This window comes from Megalobrama amblycephala, linkage group LG3 (assembly GCF_018812025.1).
Source record: "Megalobrama amblycephala isolate DHTTF-2021 linkage group LG3, ASM1881202v1, whole genome shotgun sequence".
NCBI classification, from domain to species: Eukaryota; Metazoa; Chordata; class Actinopteri; order Cypriniformes; family Xenocyprididae; genus Megalobrama; species Megalobrama amblycephala.
Window position 1 is genome coordinate 50,624,824 of NC_063046.1, and position 19,178 is coordinate 50,644,001.

The following is a 19,178-nucleotide window of genomic DNA, read 5'->3' on the forward strand; positions in this document are numbered from 1 at the left end:
GTAAGAATAAACTGCATATTTGTAATAAAATACGTTTCTCTTCTGCTCATCCACAATATTTCAAGAAAGTCTTTTTTGAGAAACTTTGTCAATTGGTAGAAAGTTGGTTAGCTACAGCTCAAAATGCTATTGGTCGGTTTGATCACCGTACTGAAATCGATGAGAGAGCGATTCCTCAACTCCGAGCTTCTATTGGTTCCTAGAGGTAGCGAGGTTTGCATTGATTGGCTAGCGCCTCAAAACGGTAGTGTGTTTCAACAAACGTCTAAAAGCTGAGGAAGTAGACTTGTCCGATGTCAACTTGCCCTGATATGCAAATTCAGTCGACAATATGTAATATTTTTCATGACTTAAACAGTAATCGACAAGAAGGTAAGCTGTTTTGCTGTGGTTTGTGCACTTATTAGACTTTGTTTGTAAGATCGCTGTGTATTGTTATCCCATGTCTTGCATCGGTTAATTTGCGGAGAACATTCATGGAGCGATCAAGAGATCCCATACAACGTTACGAAGTAAGATAGTCAATTACTACATCGCAACTGAGACGTTTTAAAAGGCGTAAACGTTTGTTTTTTCACTCTTGTGCATTAACATCACTGTACCGCGTTATACCGGACACTTCATGTCCCTGAATGAAGTGCGGAGTTGTTCAATTCAACGAGTTTTTATAACTAACTTAAATCCAGAATTATATATGAACAGCAGGAGACTGTAACTGTTAGTGTATCTCACAGAAGATAATGTCTGAGCTGTAGATGTGCAGAATGAGTTATGAGCTTGTAGTGTAAGTCAGTGCAGTGCGGCCTTTAGAGGATGTAACGTTACATGATACACGTCGAGTCTGTGAACTCACATAAAGCCCACTGAAGAACAGCGCTAATTCATTACACTGCGAACTATGGCAGTAGATTGCATACAGTTTCCTCTCTCTAATTAAACATAAACTGGTTAATACGGTCTTAAATATCTCTTGTTGTCTCTGGGCACTGTGCTCTTAGCTGCTAGTGTCCTCTAGAGGTCTTTAGTCTGGTCATTTGTCTTTACATGCGCATTAAAAATGTGTGCTGTTATATATATATATATATATATATATATATATATATATATATATATATATATATATATATATATATATATAACTGTGTGTGTGTGTGTGTGTGTGTGTGTGTGTGTACAATACCTGTCAAAATTTTGGAAACATTACAGTTTTTTAATGTTTTTGAAAGAAGTCTCTTAAGCTCACCACGGCTGCATTTATTTAATCTAAAATACAGTAAAAACAGTAATATTGTGAAATATTATAGGTAACATTCCTTATTATTACTATTATTATTATCAATGTTGAAAACAGTTGTGCTGCTTAACATTATTGTGGATATTTATTAATGCATTTATTAAATAGAAATGTCTTTACTGTCATTTATGATCAATTTAATGCATCATTGATGAATAAAAATATTAACTTCTCTCTTTTTTTAATCTTACCACAAATGTTGGTATCATTATTCCCACAAAAATGTTAAAGCAGCAAAAATGTTTTCAACATTGATAATAATAATACTGAATATTTCTTGAGCAGCAAATCAGCATATCAGAATGATTTCTGAAGGATCATGTGACACTGAAGACTGGAGTAATGATGCTGAAAATACAGCTTTGTCATCACAGGAATAAATTACATTTTTAAATTAAAATAGAAATCTTTTTTTTTGTAACAATATTTCACAAATCACAATATTACTTATTTTGGTAACACTTTACAATAAGGTCTCATTTGGTAACATTAGTTAATGTATTAACTAATGTGAACTAACAATGAGCAATACATTTGTACTGTATTTATTCATCTTTGATAATGTTAGTTCATAAAAATACTGTCATTCATTGTTCATGTTAGTTCACAGTGCATTAACTAACGTTAACAAATACAACTTTTGATTTTAATAATGTATTAGTTTTTAGTAAATGTTGAAATCAATGAACTAAGATTAATAGATGCTGTAGAAGTATTGTTCATTCTTAGTTCATTCATGTTATTTTTACTGTATTTTTTCTTTAAATAAATGCAGCCTTGGTGAGCATAAGAGACTTCTTTCAAAAACATTAAAAATGTAATGTTTTCAAACTTTAGACAGGTATCTATATATTAATTTTTGAATATACATATACTGTTAATGGATTATTATGGATCAATCACTTATTGATTAAGTTATTATAAACATTTAATGATGAGAAAATATAAAAGTTGAAAATTTGTAGTATTATTTTATTATTTATATAATCAAATATAATTTATTTATAATCATATAAAAATTTTTTTTTTTAAATAATTTATGTTATTATATTAATACATAATAGTGTGTTTTTTTAAATTCACTGCATCAGACACAAAGTAATTGTACCACTGTTATTACACTGTTCGATACAGTGCTATAAGCAGTCATGCCAGCTCAGCCCGCTGCCAGAGAGCCAGAGGAGGAGATGGAGACAGAGGCCGACTCTGAGGTTCCTCGAACTAACGGTGAGGTGGAGGAGGAGCGGGAGAGAGAGAGGGGAGAGGCCGAGGAGACGATGGAGGAGAGCGGAGAGGAACGGGACAGCGACCTGGAGGACAGTGAGGCAGAGGAAGAAGAGGAGGAAGAGGAAGAGAGTTCAGGTCTATTTAAAACAGATTCAATTATTTATAATTTTCTCTGTGTATTTTCTCAGTATATTGTTGCAGCAGCTGTTAAAGTGGCTGCATAGAGAGAGAAATATTTCACTCTAAAATAATATATATATATATATATATATATATATATATATATATATATATATATATATATATATATATATTTTAAATTTTAAAACTTACTTTTAATTTTTGCATGACAATTAATTGACAAATCCCTTCCAAATCTTATCCCTGAACTGCATAGAGCTTTTGAATAGCATCTGAATAGCTAAAATTGATCATGTAGTGATTTATTAAATGCAGTTTAGTAAAGTCTGACTGGAATCGAAAGGAAAACAGAATGAACAGGGTTGGATGAGTGTGTGTTCTCTCTTTCAGAAATGGATGATGAAGATTGTGAGAGAAGACGATCACAGTGCCTGGATGAAATGTCTGACCTGGAAAAACAATTCCTGGAGTTAAAAGACAAGTAAGAATTCTTCTTTTCTGATTGGTTTAGACTAGGTGGCATTTCATTTTTTGGTCCAAATGAAACGGGGCCATCATCTGGGATGGATGGGATTAAGAGGAAGCCTACCAATAAAAATTGATATCCTGTATTGTATTGTTCAAACAAATTGTATTGTTTGAAAACATTGTCTCTACATTGTTGATACAACCAAATTCTAGAGCTCTATAGATAACTTTTTCATCTATTTCAGGCTTTTTCAAGAACGTCTGAACCAGGTTAAGATGAAGCTGGAAGAGGTGTTGACAGGAAAGGCAGCAGAGTACAGAGAACCTCTGGCAACCCTGCAGCAGAACCTACAGCAGAGGACACAAGTGGCAGGTGACACACATATCTGCCTTATGATATCTCTTTTACATCTGAACCACCTGAGGTCTTGGATCTTGGATAAAACTAGTCTACAGCCAGTGCTTGAAGTGGAAAAATATGCGAAGTAATATAAAGTATTAAAGGGTTAGTTCACCCAGAAATGAAAATTCTGTCATTTATTACTTACCCTCATGCCGTTCCACACCCGTAAGATCTTCGTTAATCTTCGGAACACAAATTAAGATATTTTAGTTGAAATCCGATGGCTCCGTGAGGCCTCCATAGGGAGCAATGACACTTCCTCTCTCAAGATCCATTAATGTACTAAAAACATATTTAAATCGGTTCATGTGAGTACAGTGGTTAAATATTAATATTATAAAGCGACGAGAATATTTTTGGTGCGACAAAAAAACAAAATAACGACTTATTTAGTGATGGCCGATTTCAAAACACTACTTCCGGAAGATTTGGAGCACAAATGAATCAGCGTATCGAATCTGCTGTTCGGAGTTATTTTGTTTTGTTTTTGGAGCACCAAAAATATTCTCGTCGCTTTATAATATTAATATTGAACCACTGTACTCACATGAACTGATTTAAATATGTTTTTAGTACATTAATGGATCTTGAGAGAGGAAATGTCATTGCTCCTTATGGAGGCCCCACAGGCCTTACGGGTGTGGAACGGCATGAGGGTGAGTAATAAATGACAGAATTTTCATTTTTGGGTAAACTAACCCTTTAAGTAAAGTATTAAAGTAAAATTTCTTATACGGAAAATATAATAAAAAATATAGAATATCTGAAAGCCAGGTTTTTCCTAATATCTGTAATTATTAGCAGAACACATTTTGTACATGGGGAAAACCAGTTGTTTAGTCAGTAATTCAAGAAGGTCCAGACTTTAAAGCTCTTGATTCTAACTTGTACTTGGCCTTATGAAAAAGTAACATAGTTCTTGTAATTGTTTAACCTTAACATTTGTTACAATAAGGATATAATTACAAGTAAGACCATTGATGGCTCCTCATTACCATGTTTCTTTTCTTTTTTCTTTAAAAAATACTTCCTACACCTTTAGAAACTATAGCTACATGTCACAGTTGTAATATAAATCTTTAGTGAAAAAAATATTCCCTGAACAGATGATCTATTATAAATTCTTCAACAAGTTAGTCAAAATTTACCACAATATATAAAACAGGCCGTGATAAATTCTAGTTGTCATGAGTTGTTTAAAAAGTTTCTAATTAATGTTGGTGCAGGATGTTTTCCCCTTTTTTCATCAGTCTTTTTAGTTTATGTGGCTGTTTTAGATCATGTTTGACTTACTCCATAGTGTTTTAAAGGTGCCCTAGATTATGTTTTTAAAAGATGTAATATAAGTCTAAGGTGTCCCCTGAATGTGTCTGTGAAGTTGCAGCTCAAAATACCCCATAGATTTTTTTTAATAAATTTTTTTAACTGCCTATTTTGGGGCATCATTATAAACGCGCCGATTTTATGCTGCGGCCCCTTTAAATCCCGTGCTCTCCGCCCACAGAGCTCGCGCTTGCCTTAAACAGTGCCTTAACAAAGTTCACACAGCTAATATAACCCTCAAAATGGATCTTTACAAAGTGTTCGTCATGCGTGCGTCGGATTATGTGAGTATTGTATACTGTTATATTGTTTACTTCTGATTTTGAATGAGTTTGATGGTGCTCCGTGGCTAACGGCTAATGCTACACTGTTGGAGAGATTTATAAAGAATGAAGTTGTGTTTATGAATTATACAGACTGCAAGTGTTTAAAAATGAAAATATCGACGGCTCTCTTGTCTCCGTGAATACAGTAATAACCGATGGTAACTTTAACCACATTTAACAGTACATTAGCAAAACATGCTAATGAAACATTTAGAAAGACAGTTTACAAATATCACTAAAAATATCATGTAATCATGGATCATGTCAGTTATTATCGCTCCATCTGCCATTTTTCGCTATTGTTCTTGCTTGCTTACCTAGTCTGATGATTTGGTTGTGCACATCCAGACGTTAATACTGGCTGCCCTTGTCTAATGTCTTTTATAATGTTGGGAACTTGGGCTGGCATATGCAAATATTGGGGGCGTACACCCCGACTGTTACGTAACAGTCGGTGTTATGTTGAGATTCGCCTGTTCTTCGGAGGTCTTTTAAACAAATGAGATTTATATAAGAAGGAGGAAACAATGGAGTTTGAGACTCACTGTATGTCATTTCCATATACTGAACTCTTGTTATTTAACTATGCCAAGATAAATTCAATTTTTCATTCGAGGGCACCTTTAAAGTGGTACATTCTCAATAGAGTTCAAATGGGTCACACATTTTATCATCAATGCCTCGGTAGGAATGGCTCAAGCCAATTTTTATCACACTTTTGGAGCTTGCTGGTGAACGCACCTTAGGTGATTTGCATGCCTCTCATGCAAAATTAAACAATTAGGCTTCAGTCATATTGGGCAGATAATTGCTCCGTTCAGTTCGTACAGCTTATAAAAGCTCTGAACGCATGATGTATACAGTTAATTAATAGCCTGATTCTATGTTTCACTGTGGGCGATGAGAGTACCGGCAACATGTGAGAAATGCTGGTATATGTAAGAAAAAGTGAGGGTACGCTACAGAATAAAATATAGAAATATATAAAATATATGTACCAACCCACTTCAAGCACTGTCTACAGCCAAAATACTTCTGAAATAAATGTAGTCAAACTTGACTAATTCTGGGTCACAGAGAACAAAAATGATGCTTAAAATTGTTGATTGGCTCTAGTTTTCAAGATATGCTATTGGGTCTTAAAGCTGTTTTGCTGCATAATGGCTATGTTTTGCCATCAGTTCTAGTTGATTATGCAGTCCATATGAAGTAAACATATGACAACATTAAACAACTTTTGAGGTGCATAAAGTTTGACCAAAGGCAGCTTTGTGGCGATTTGAAGGTTTTTGCTCTCTTGCTTGGTCTGCATACTGGATATACAAAGTACTGCTGTTTTCTCTGCGAATGGGAGAGTCGTGCAAGTGATTGCCACTACATCAAGAAAGATTGGAAACTCTGACAGTCATTGCAGCCTGGGAGGATAAGTGTTCATCATCCACAACTTGTTGAATAAATGACGAGTTTGTTACCATACTTACACATCAAACTGGGTCTGATGAAGAACTTTGTCAAGGTCATGGACAAAACACAAGCAGCTTTCAAGTTCCTCCGTGGAAAATATCCAAGGTTAAGTGAAGCTAAGATGAAAAGACGTAATGGAAAGCCTACCATTTTCTTGGAAACAACAAGGCAGACAACTACAGGTTGTTGGTGGAAAACCTCCTCAAGACATACAAAAGCACTGGTTGCAACATTTCACTAAAGATAATTTTTTTTGCACTCTCATCTAGATTTTTTTCCTCTGAACCACGGAGCAGTGAGTGGCGAGCACGGTGAGCAATTTCACCAGGGCAAATGGAGCCCATCAATGCTTGCAGACTATTGCTGGACAGTGACAAGAGATTCTCCATTTAATGAATACTAGAGACTAGCCAAGTGCAGAGTAGACACTGAATAGGACTAAACTATGTACATAATAGGTTTTTGCCTTTTGTTTTGTAATAAATTTTATTTATAAAACCCCTTTGCCGCTTTTAAAGTGTTACATAAACAGGACAGGTGACAGCTACTGTCTACACAATATACATAGATGTAAAATGTAAAAACTTAAATATCTTGGAAACAGTAGCCAATCAGTTGTTTTAGTTGTCATATTTGAATTCAGCACATCATAATACATAATAAATATCACAAAAAATTGTTGACCAGTGTTATTTGTTTATTCTCTGATCTCCCTGTCGCCCCCTGTAGGTGTGTACAGAGAACTATGTCTGCAAGTGGTCCAGCACAAACATGAATGTGAAGTGCAGGGGGCAAAACAACATTTAGAGGTAAGGCGGCTTATCAGACCCACATATCTACATGTAACATCCTTTACAAAAAGCAGTCCCACTTTATATTAAGTGTCTTTATACCATGGTCTGTCTGAATACTTGGTTCTGATTGGCTGGAAGGTGTGCAATAAAACCGTTAAATGTACAGGTAGTTCCAAGTCAGTTTAATCATCCATTGAATTTCATTGAGGCACACACACACACAGATCACTCGCACACAGAGACCGGAGATCTCGCTGCGCGCACGCAGAAACATTGAGGAGCACAGAAACTTGATATCAACGCTGCCCCACGACTTTTATTAGGGGGTTAATTAACCCAAAATGAAAATTCTGTCATTAATTACTCACCCTCATGTCATTCCAAACCTGTAAGACTTTCGTTCATCTTCGAACGCCTACGCAATTAAAGTCTAAAAAGAGATTGTAAAACTAGTCCATATGAATTGAGTGGTTTAGGTGAATTTTATATAGCAGTTAAAGACACCTAATATCTGTGACTCACAAAACTACCCTGGTACTTAATGATCATGTACATATTCATGCCATGGAATTTACATGGAACTCATTTCAGGAATGTCATAGATTCAAGATTCATACACAAACAAACATGCACACACTACATTTATCATAATCTAGAGGCAGTATCACACAAAACACACACCAGTGAAAAAACACTGCTGTAAATAAATGATTGCATGTCTCTGCCAAAACAGTTGTCTTTGTTTGTTTGTTGACAGTGCATGAATCATATCGAGTCAGACAGTGTGTGTGTATATGTAATGAGATGCTCATTTCTCTAGAGTGAGAGGACACTCTTGTTTGATGCCATGAAAACAGAACTGCTGGAGAAGATCCGCAGACTGGAGGAGGACAAACAGAGTTCAGGTACACACACACACACTAACTGGCTATCTGAACAGGGATGAAGCATAGACGTCTGATGTTTCGAATACAGCTCTCAATCCCTAAGCTTACTAGAGGTGTGCTACCCACCTAAAACCAGGTTCGGGTCTGTTTTTATAATATATATATATATATATATATATATATATATATATATATATGTATATATATTTCAGCAGTGGCGTGTAACACAGTCACTCCTACTAGCTACTTTGGCGTAATTGGTAATTGTAGTCTTTAAAAAGCATCTTAAATAATAAACTAAGTGCAATGTAGTGTTGTCAATAATGATTTTTCCATACATATCGATACTGAAATATCTGAAATGTTTCCAGTACTCATTTTCTGCAGAATAGATACACAATACCAGCTGTGCTTTCTCGCTCTCTCATGATCTCTTCAACAGCGAGTTGACACACAAACCCTCCTCCCCTCTCTTACTTGTTTCATTTGCTCCGGATGAATATTGTTGGCGTTACAGGGCTTGAATTTTGCTGTGAGATTACTCGTATTGCGCATAATTTTACTTATTCCCACACATTTTGTGCTCACACCCAAAGTGCGCGCACATAAAGCCACCTCTAAACACAGTAAGTTATGTTTTAAGTGAACGTAAACAGTTGAGAAAGAAAACGCATGTGTAACAGTATAATGGATCTGTGTATCAGGTCTTAAAGTGACAGCAGCCTAATAATGAGATAATATTAAAAATATCTATATGGCAGTTTTCCCCCATGGTATCGATGTCAAAATTGTGGGCGGTGAAAATGCTGAGTGGATAGTTAACTTTGGAAAAACACTAGCCATTATTATAAATAATGAAAAAATAGATTTTAAAAACAAAAAAATAATTTACATTTTAATTTTAAACTTATAAACCTGACCTAAGAAATAAGCAGAAAATAATTTATTGTTTTGAAATGGAAGAGTTTATTGAACATTTAGACAAAATCTAAAAATGATCAAAGAAAAATCTTTTATGATTTCTTTTTTTATGAAAATCTTAAGCTCTGTAGTTTTTATTGTGTGGGACAAAACATATAATGCAGTGAAAAAAAAAATGATGATTGAGAAATGTGCACATAAACGTTTCTTTAAAGCCTGATTTTTCTAAAAGTATTGATCATGAAGTGAACCTAAATTGCTACAGTGCATTAAGTGTTGTTCTTGAAATATTACTAACAATACAAATGTTATTTTTACGTTTGCTTTATAAAAATCAGTAAAGTTTTAACAGCAAAAAGACACATGGACCACAACCTGAAAGGGTGTGTTTTTAGAATGATACTAAAAGGTCTTTTACTTGCTAAAGATCATGTTGATAATTTAGGTGCCTTAGAAATTTGCGTATCAAATATGATACAGTAGGCTTTATAGGGTTAACACATAGACTGTCAAAAAAGATGGACGACGCACCTTCACTCTTTTCCGTTGTAGAAAAGAGAAGCCGCCAGTGTCCCAAGATGGCGCTGACATCTTGCACTAATTACGTTGTTCGGAGCCCGAGTCTGCACAGTAGTGAGTGTGAAGTGGAGCCACGGTATCAAGGTCCTACCCACACTCCTGCAGAATCAATCGCAAGCACACACCCCTGAACTTTTTTAAGTAGCCTGAACTGCTCCAATTGTGATGCCTGCTGATTTTAGTACAACTGAAGTCTTGTTAAAATAAAGTAAATACAACTACTTAGTCATATTTAAAAAGTAACACATACATATTGTATACTGTAAAATACTAGTAATGTAATTTTTCATATTATTGAAATTAAACAACCATCACAATTTGGTGAACAGCCATCCTAGAATTTATGGTTAACACCTATGGTTAACACATTCAATATGTTAGCAACTAGTTATTAATGCAACACGCCTCTGCTTTTCTCATATAAAATTGGGTTATTTGAATGGATTGTTAGTCATTGTTTATTTTTGTTATCCTCATTTTAGACAAAAATTAATAAAAAATACATTTCTAACCATATTAATTTTTAGCTAGCTGGCCCATAACATTTATTTACTAATTAGCTTATAAAGCACAAATAAAAAATACTGAAAAAAAAAAAAAAAGATCCATCGGATCCCTCAGGTCAGTTTACTGCAGAACAACTCATTATGTCAGTGTGAAATAAACAGTTATGGAAATGTAGAAATTAAAGTCAAAGCTCCAATCTCCTCCCGAAGATCCTGAAAAAAAGTCTGTTGGTGCCTCCGTGACTACTTCACTCAGAGAATCTGTCAATCACAGCTGTCAATCACAATGTCACACCCCCGTTTTTATAGCTTCAAATAACTAACTAAAACCAAACTTGTTTAAAAAACGAACACTTGAACTTACATCAGTGTGATAAAAGCTGCATAAAATGACAGGAAAAAATAAATACATGGTAAAAATGTATTTGAAGTGTAATTTGGCTCAAGTCCCATTTGTTTACATGGAGAGGGCATGGTTTATGACATATACTGCATCCAGCCACCAGGGGGCGATCTAAATGCTTTGGGTTCACTTTTTTTAGGACTTGTGCAGCACACTTGGGTTAACCTAGCTTAAACACTCTCTCCTTCTATGTTAGAGCTGTATCTGAGGCATCTGGGTCTGCTGAGAGAGGAAAACTTAAGAGAAGGAGTGATTGGTCGGGTCACACTGTCTCTCTCGAGTTTATGCAAATCTCTATTAGAACACTTTATTATAATTTTGGTATATTTATATTTATAAAAATTATATACATTTAGAATATTACTTATTTTATAATAACACAAACATTATTCACTTTATTTATGAAACACTTTTTCAAGAGGAGGGGAGAATTTATAAGCGTATTTGTTCTCTGGGAATTGCTAGTGGTTGTTGGAAACACATACAAATACTCACCAGATCCTTAAACGCACAAACTTGGTCTTTATCAATCAGAATGGTGGAATGATGATGAGAAGATAAAGAAGTGCAAGAGAAGAAGTCACCTGATTCGCTCAGACAGGAAGAAGAAGGCAGCTCTTGTGTCAGGTAATGAAGTGTTTTAGATCCATCTCTTCTTCTCGTGTTCACTCGCCACTTGTATCGTCATACATTGTGCTGTCTTATTGTTTGGACATTTTCTGGGAAGGAAATTGAGACTAGACCTCATGAAACTTTCATACTGGTCCAAGCTGGTTTATGCTAGTTTTGCTCAGCCAACATGGTCTTTCTAAAGAGGCTGATTGAAAATGGGAATCTTGCTGGTTAAGCTAGTTAAGAAGCCTGGTATAGTCACCAGCATCTTAATCACGACAATCACCCGAACAAATCACCCAGTTACCAAGCTAGATCATTAACCACTAGCCTACACTTTTTATCCAAACTCTGTTTAAAGAAGTTCTTCCTTCCTCTCCTGCTTGCTCAACATGTCTGTCTGTTTTTTAGGGCCATACATAGTGTATATGCTAAGAGACATTGATATACTGGAGGACTGGACGGCCATCAAGAAGGTATTCATGATGAGTGATCAGCCCTTCAATCACAGTGAAGCTGTGTGACGGATTGTGACTTTTATCTGTCTGTCTTTCAGGCAAAAGCAGCACTGATGCCTCTGAAGAAGAAAGCAGACAGTAAGTCAATTATTAAATGGACTGTATTCATTTAAGTACTTCATTCAGGATTCCCTGTCGGTTTCTGTTTTTCTCAGGCAGCTACACTGGGAGGTCAAGACCTCATGGTAGTCAGGTGAACCTCATTAAACTTTGACAAAACTGACTGCCTCCATGAATTAACTCATTGTATATTTATTAAAGGAAATCACCTCCGCTGACCACCAGGGTCCTTGGCTTGGGCTAAATATATGTAACCGATGATTTCTTTCTCACGACAAGCTCAGAATAGATTTTATAGTGCAAAATGTGACTCTCTCATTCTCTTTCTAAAAATGTGACTGTAAAATGCTGTATAGTGTGGCTGTCTGTCTTTAGCTTAAATGGCATCAAAAGCGTAAGCATGTTCTCCATTGCCATCCCAGTTGCTTCCATTCGCCCTGACCCTCACTCACAAGCTCTCTCTGTCTGGCCTCTGATTAAGTTAGATACAGACATTTGATTTATAATGCCATTTCCCTTTTTCTGTCACTCCAGACTGATCGACTGAAAGTACTTTGGCTTTAATGTCACATTTAGATTCCTGTTCTATTTTTGAGAAAGAAAGATGGCTTGACATGTAACATTTGATTCCACTCCATCACTCATTTGTCTTTTTATTTCTCCCACTTTCATCCTTCTATTCCTTTGCTGTCCTCATTGGCACCATAGGCATAAATTACAACCAAATACACCACTGTTAATAGTACTGCCCTTGTGAAAAGTGTGTTTAATTGTATTGCATGTGCAGTTATAGTGTACTTCAAATTTTAAAAGTATAGATACCACACTACAAAAGTACACTATTAAAAAGTGCACTTTGTAATAATTAATAAAATAAAAGTTTTACTTTAAAGTACATTTTAAATCATTGTTTTAATAATCTTTTTCCATGCTTTAAAGAAATGCACTTATTTTAATGTTGCCTAACCTACTAAAGCAAGGTGCTTGATACTGATCATTTTAACTGTAGTGTGTTTAGATAGATAGATAGAATTAAAGGGTTAGTTCACCCAAAAATGAAAATTCTGTCATTTATTACTTACCCTCATGCCGTTCCACACCCATAAGACCTACGTTAATCTTCGGAACACAAATGAAGATATTTTTGTTGAAATCCGATGGCTCTGTGAGGCATCCATAGGGAGCAATGACACTTCCTCTCTCAAGATCCATAAAGGTACTAAAAACATATTTAAATCTGTTCATGTGAGTACAGTGGTTCAATATTAAAGGTGCTCCAAGCGATGTCACGCGTTTTTAGGCCAAAACATTTATTGTCACATACAGCAAACATCTCCTCACTATCCGCTAGCTGCCTGTCCCCTGAACACACTGTAAAAAAAAACGCGGTCTCTGTAGTCGCCACAAGCTCCAAAAACGGCAACAAAAACTACCTGGTGCAGCCTGGACCACGAAACATAATAAACATGCTCCAGCCAATAACCGACAACAATGATTTTAAATGCGCGTTCATGACTGTTTCAGGAAGCACGGAGGGGAGGGGGAGGAGGAGGAGGAGGGAGGGTCTAGCTAGCCTCTGTTTTCTTTGACAACACTTCAAACGTCAACAGGAAGTTACTCCACCCAGGATCACTGGAAAAAACAAAATAACTACTTATTTAGTGATGGCCGATTTCAAAACACTGCTTCAGGAAGCATCGGAGTATTATGAATCAGTGTGTCGAATCATGATTCAGATCGCGTGTCAAACTGCCAACGGCTGAAATCACGTGACTTTGGCGCTCCGAACAGCAGATTCGATACACTGATTCATTTGTGCTCCGAATCTTCCTGAAGCAGTGTTTTGAAATCGGCCATCACTAAATAAGTTGTTATTTTGTTTTTTTGGCGCTCCAAAAATATTCTCGCCACTTTATAATATTAATATTGAACCACTGTACTCACATGAATTGGTTTAAATATGTTTTTAGTACCTTTATGGATCTTGACAGAGGAAGTGTCATTGCTCCCTATGGAGGCCTCACGGAGCCATCGGATTTCAAACTAAAATATCTTAATTTGTGTTCCGAAGATTAACGAAGGTCTTACGGATGTGGAATGGCATGAGGGTAAGTAATAAATGACAGAATTTTCTTTTTTGGGTGAACTAACCCTTTAAGTCAAGAATCACAATGTGAACTTGAATAGCACACATTTATCTATGAGTGCATTAAGTATTAAATATTAAATATCAAAATGATGACACACCAATCAGAATCCATCCTAGAGAAAGCTGAAAGAATCATCTACATGATTTTTTTATACTACTTACACATACAGTATGGTTCACTATTCTGTGTCCAGTAAACTGTAGCACATGTGCACCCTCAAACTTGTGACTGTCAAATTTATTTGTATTACATGTACTGTATTTTTGCAGAACTGAGAAATGACTAAAGGAGGTCTTTTGTCAGAAGAACAAGAAACTACTCTAGTACTGTATACTGCAATGAAATTTGGCCAAAGGTGCAGAGGATGCTGAATTTATTTTTTATTGTACTGTAATTGACAGTATACTGTATTGTGTTACATACCTATTTAAATCTTTGGTATTTGAACTTTTCTTTTCACTCTTCATCTACTGTAAGATCACTTTACAGTAGTGTAATGTAAAATTTTCGTAAAGCTCATTGTTGTATTTTACTATATCATTCTGCACTCTTTAATTTATGCTGTACACTGTAATAGACATTGAGCTGCAAAATTATTCCTGAATCCCAATAAGAGATTTGTGATACAGTGTTTTGAATTGATCCAACTAGTGTTCACTGGACAGGAAAATGTTGTGTGTATTTGTTAGGTTTTGTGTGTCATTTGAGGCCAAATGACAAAAATTCTGACAAAAGAGAATGTTTTTGACTAAAGTATTTAATTTTGACATGACAGTTTAAGGTTTGTACAAGTGGGTATGTAGTATGTAGTGGTAAGATTGTGTTTATAGTTATTGAAAATAGTGAATTGTTTCATGTATTGTGTTAGCAATCAAGAAAAACTAATATAAATGTAATTATAATACAATTAATTAATTAATTAATTTAATTTCAATTAAGTGTCTGAAAACATTACATTTCCCAGGTGAAAAAAGTACATTTCTATAATGTACTTTAAGTGCTCTATTTTCGCACGCTAATTTTGTACTTAATATACTAAAAATTCTTCTTTAGTACTACTTAAGATCATCTTAAGAACATCTAAGTGTACTCAACTGTGCTATTTTGAGACACCATGAAATATGAACTAAAAGGTGCTTTTAACATACTATCTTTGTATTTAAAAAATGTATTTAGATACCACTTATAGTACATTTGAACCCATAGTGTACTACAAGTGGTGACGAAATATATTTTTCAAATACAGAGATAGTATAATATTAAAAGCACATTTTAGTTCATACTTCATGGTGTCTCAAAATAGCAGTTGAGTACACTTAGATGTTCTTAAGATGATCTTAAGAAGTAATAAAGAATAATTTTTAGTATATTAAGTACAAAATTAGCGCGCAAAAATAGAGCACTTTAAGTGCATTATAGAAGTGTACTTTTTATCACCTGGGTTAGTTCGCACTTAAAGGGACAGTTCACCCAAAAAAATGAAGATTCTGTCATCAAATACTCGCCCTCAAGTTGTTTCAAACCTGTATGAGTTTCTTTCTTCTGATGAACACAAACAAAAATATTTTAAAGAATGTCAGTAATCAAACAGTTGACTAGCCTTTGACTTCCATAGTAGGAAGAAAAAAAAAAAGGTCAACTGAAAGATACATGAGGGCGAGTAAATGATGATAGAAAGCATGTGCCCTTTAAAAAATACTAAAGTGTACTTCTTTTCACAAGGGTGTATAAATCTACTGATGCCATTTTCATTTGTTTATTTAAAACAGCTGAGCAAGTCAAACTCTCAACTAGTTAAACGCAAGACAATGTCTTAATACCTACCACTTAAACCCTAACTAGGACGACACAGTGAGCTTCAGAATAGATAATCAGATGATATTTGATGATGTACTGTATAGTGTTCTCCTATGTGGCATTTTAGACCAATCAGATTTCACGGTGGGCTGGGCTAGTTCATGCAGAGACAGAAATGGAAACTGATTAACAAAATCTGTCACTCATCTCTTGTTGCAGTCACAGCTAGTTCACACAAAGACTCAGATTTACTTGGAAGAGATACCTTTTATGATGTCTCTTGCCTGCTTTATGTCTGTGAACCAATTTAATGACAGCATTTTCTAGACAGCCCTATATAGTGATAAAACGTCTCAACAATAGAGAGTTAGAGCATTATGAGCTATTAAAGCGTAATGTGTTGAAGATGGTGAGCGTGTCTGTTTGTCTCTCAGACAGGCAGGTGTCCGTACGCTGTGAAGATGGGGCTCTCTTCTATGATGGAGAGAGATTCTCCAAAGGCAGCAGTGTCGTTCTAGAAGTCAATGACAACAGCCCAGCACAGTCAGTAGAGCATAAGACACAAGACCGCATCTGTCTTCGCTTCGGCTTTGCTTGCAAAAACATTTCAATTGAAATGGTCTCCCTGTTTTCTTGTGTTTCTCTTAGGGTCGTAATAACAGGGATCAGCGCAGGAGAGGTCTGGTTCAAGCGCACAGATGGCACCAAAACCAAAATCTACGTCTCCCAACTTCAGAAAGGCAAACACGCCATACGAAAAGCTTAAGAAGATAAATGTCGCACTCAGAGAGTGTCTGAACCTTCCCTTTAATAACTACCAAACACAAATTTACCAACTCCTTTAGAACAGCTTATGAAATCCAATCTAATGCTATGCACTGGTGTTGATCAGACCAGAGTATGTTTATTATGTGCAGTGACATGATCTCCGATCAGTCTTGGCCTTTCAAATACATATTTCATAATGAATATGATAATAAGGCGGATCTGGTCCCAGATCAACACTGTTAACATCAAGTAGGCATTTTTTTCGTGCAGCTGATGTTTATTAATTAATACAAACACAACATGGACATTCAATAACTGTTGACCAAATGCTAATAGACCATATGAAGCCTTTCTTTACCATAATACTTTGAGTTCCTCAAACTGAAAACATTCATAATGCTAACCGTATATGAAGTGTGATACACACTTAAATCATGTTAGGCTTGTTTGTTTATCTTTGCCATTTAAAATGATTATAAAAGTCCATTTCATGTACTCAAAAAACACCACAGAAGCAAAAAGGACTGCACTCACACATCAAATCTTTTCTATCTCAAACTGCTTCTTTAAACTGATCTTGGATCTGTTTTAATAGCTAAGGGTTTATATTTAGAAGGATGAGGTCGCAGTGAAAAGCGCTGTCTGTACCCAGAACACAGAAAAACACAATCGGACACCTATAATTGCACTCAGAAAAAGAAGAGATGTAACAGATTTGTTTCCAGTACATTTTGAAAGACTTGTTGTAATACATCGTATTTATAGACATCTGTAAAGTGATTTGAAAAAGAGGGTGCTTTTTAAGACTTATTTATGAAGTGTTCAAGATAACCATGTATTTATAACAAGAAGCATTAAAATCTAAACTTTTATTACATTTGCTGTTTAATGACTCACTGATTATAAAATCTTGCAGACTGTCAATAGGCTGTTTATTTTAAATATGTACCGCGTGTGCCCTCCAGGGGACGCTGTAGCGTAACCATTTCCATTAGTGCTGAATGAGCTATACAGCATATTTTGCTTTTAGCCACTAGATGGGAGAAACACCTAACGTAACATGAACGTTGAACACTGAAGGGAAAACAAATATCTACTAATCGGGGGAAAGAAAACTCGAGAAGTTTTAATATTAATGTATACATTTGAAAATTAAAAACTCAATCCCTGGCGTACATCCAAATACAGACTCTTCTGTTTCAATCATTAGGTCGTTGAGATTTAATGAATCTAACGATTCAAGAGTATCTGAGTGATTTGTGATTTATAGATTGAAGAGGTGAAGCTACGCAGACTCGTGAGGAAGAGGTAAGATCTTGTGTCGAGGATTGAAGGTGGGTAGACATTAAAGAGTTGCATGAAAATAGTTTGGTCTGAACCATACCATAAATACACCAAACAAGAGAGCAATAAATATACAGTGATGAGTCCTGCACTTTATTTAGCTATATAATAAACGACTAGAAGCTGTGATTATATTCCCAATGTAGCACCAACCTTATTAAGAAATGTTTTTTTTTTTTTAATTAAAATACCTTATTATAGTCCCTGTTAGGTAAGCTAGGTGTGGGTGTTACACATTAATATACACAGGAGCATGGTGAGACTGTTTGGTGTCGTGTTGTACATTAGCTGTTATCAGAGATTATGAAGTGGAAAATGATTTTTTCCCCTCATTATATTTTTGCTAATTTAACTTCAGTAGAACACACGTCTGATTTTAAATGGCAGTCAGTGGAATAAGATGTTTTTTTTGTTTTGTTTTGGGTTTTTTTTTTTTTGCCCACAGAATAGGCTAGCATCTTCCTAACAACAACTGTCCATACAAACATCTAAACCTCGGTACCTTGATTGTTGCTGTCATTTTAGCACTGCTGGAATGCATAATTTACCAATCAGTATCCTGAACTATAGTTCATGCTTTTTATACTTTGAGGCGCTTTAAGCCAAAGGTGCCATTTTGAAAAGTTTTATCACACAACCCCTCAATAGAATGTCTTTTGGGGGATCATCACAATAAAGAGATAGCAGATATTTAGTAGACAGTCTACTAATACTTTGAGAGTTAGTTACAAAGATAGTTACATGTAGTTGCAAAGTTACTTATAGTCAACAGAATGTTCAAAAGGGACCATCAAAAAGTGTTACCTAATAGATTTAACAGTGCATTACTACTGTATAGTGTGTAGTTTTAAATATATAATATTACCTTTTCAGTGTATAAATTGGGTGTTTAAAAGATATGCCAAATACATTTTAAGATGGGGGGGGGGGTCCCTCACATGGGGGATGATCATATTTGGGGGTCCGTGGCATCTAAAAGCTTGGCGCTGTCACAGGTGTGATTTCCCTGGAAAGCAGTGATATCTGTCAAGTAGTAGGGACAAAAAGTGCTTACATCAACTTTAAAGGGATAGTACACAAAAGATCTGAGCAAGGGCCAAATTGTTATGGCAAAGCGACTGGGTCAGAGTATATCTGAAATGGCATGGCTTGTGGGTTACTCCCAATCAGCAGTAGGGAGAATTTACCAACAG

General features: G+C 35.5%; 1 protein-coding gene across 6 annotated transcripts; it reads left to right on the forward strand.

Annotated features, from left to right (window-relative positions):
- Positions 1-216: 216 nt before the first annotated feature.
- On the forward strand, positions 217-17,518 carry brms1 (BRMS1 transcriptional repressor and anoikis regulator). 6 transcript variants are annotated; one of them, XM_048185978.1, is made up of 13 exons: positions 217-372; positions 2,429-2,656; positions 3,053-3,143; positions 3,376-3,503; positions 6,916-6,957; positions 7,376-7,455; positions 8,261-8,345; positions 9,801-9,911; positions 11,271-11,363; positions 11,760-11,824; positions 11,905-11,944; positions 16,308-16,416; positions 16,522-17,518. In XM_048185978.1, exons 2-13 carry the CDS (start codon positions 2,443-2,445, stop codon positions 16,637-16,639), a joined length of 1,176 nt encoding a protein of 391 aa, XP_048041935.1. In that variant the 5' UTR covers positions 217-372; positions 2,429-2,442; the 3' UTR covers positions 16,640-17,518. The 6 variants fall into 6 exon arrangements, with proteins under 6 accessions (XP_048041935.1, XP_048041939.1, XP_048041937.1 ...); XM_048185982.1 differs by lacking the exon at positions 16,308-16,416; XM_048185980.1 differs by lacking the exon at positions 9,801-9,911.
- The last annotated feature ends 1,660 nt before the right edge of the window (positions 17,519-19,178 follow it).

What these genes read in the sequence shown, in the direction of transcription:
- brms1 (XM_048185978.1), top strand. Translation starts at nt 2,443, where the DNA reads ATGCCAGCTCAGCCCGCTGCCAGAGAGCCAGAGGAGGAGATGGAGACA. An exon ending in GAAGGCAGCTCTTGTGTCAG is followed by an intron (nt 11,364 to 11,759) that starts GTAATGAAGTGT and finishes TCTGTTTTTTAG; the next exon opens with GGCCATACATAGTGTATATG. An exon ending in ACTGGACGGCCATCAAGAAG is followed by an intron (nt 11,825 to 11,904) that starts GTATTCATGATG and finishes TCTGTCTTTCAG; the next exon opens with GCAAAAGCAGCACTGATGCC.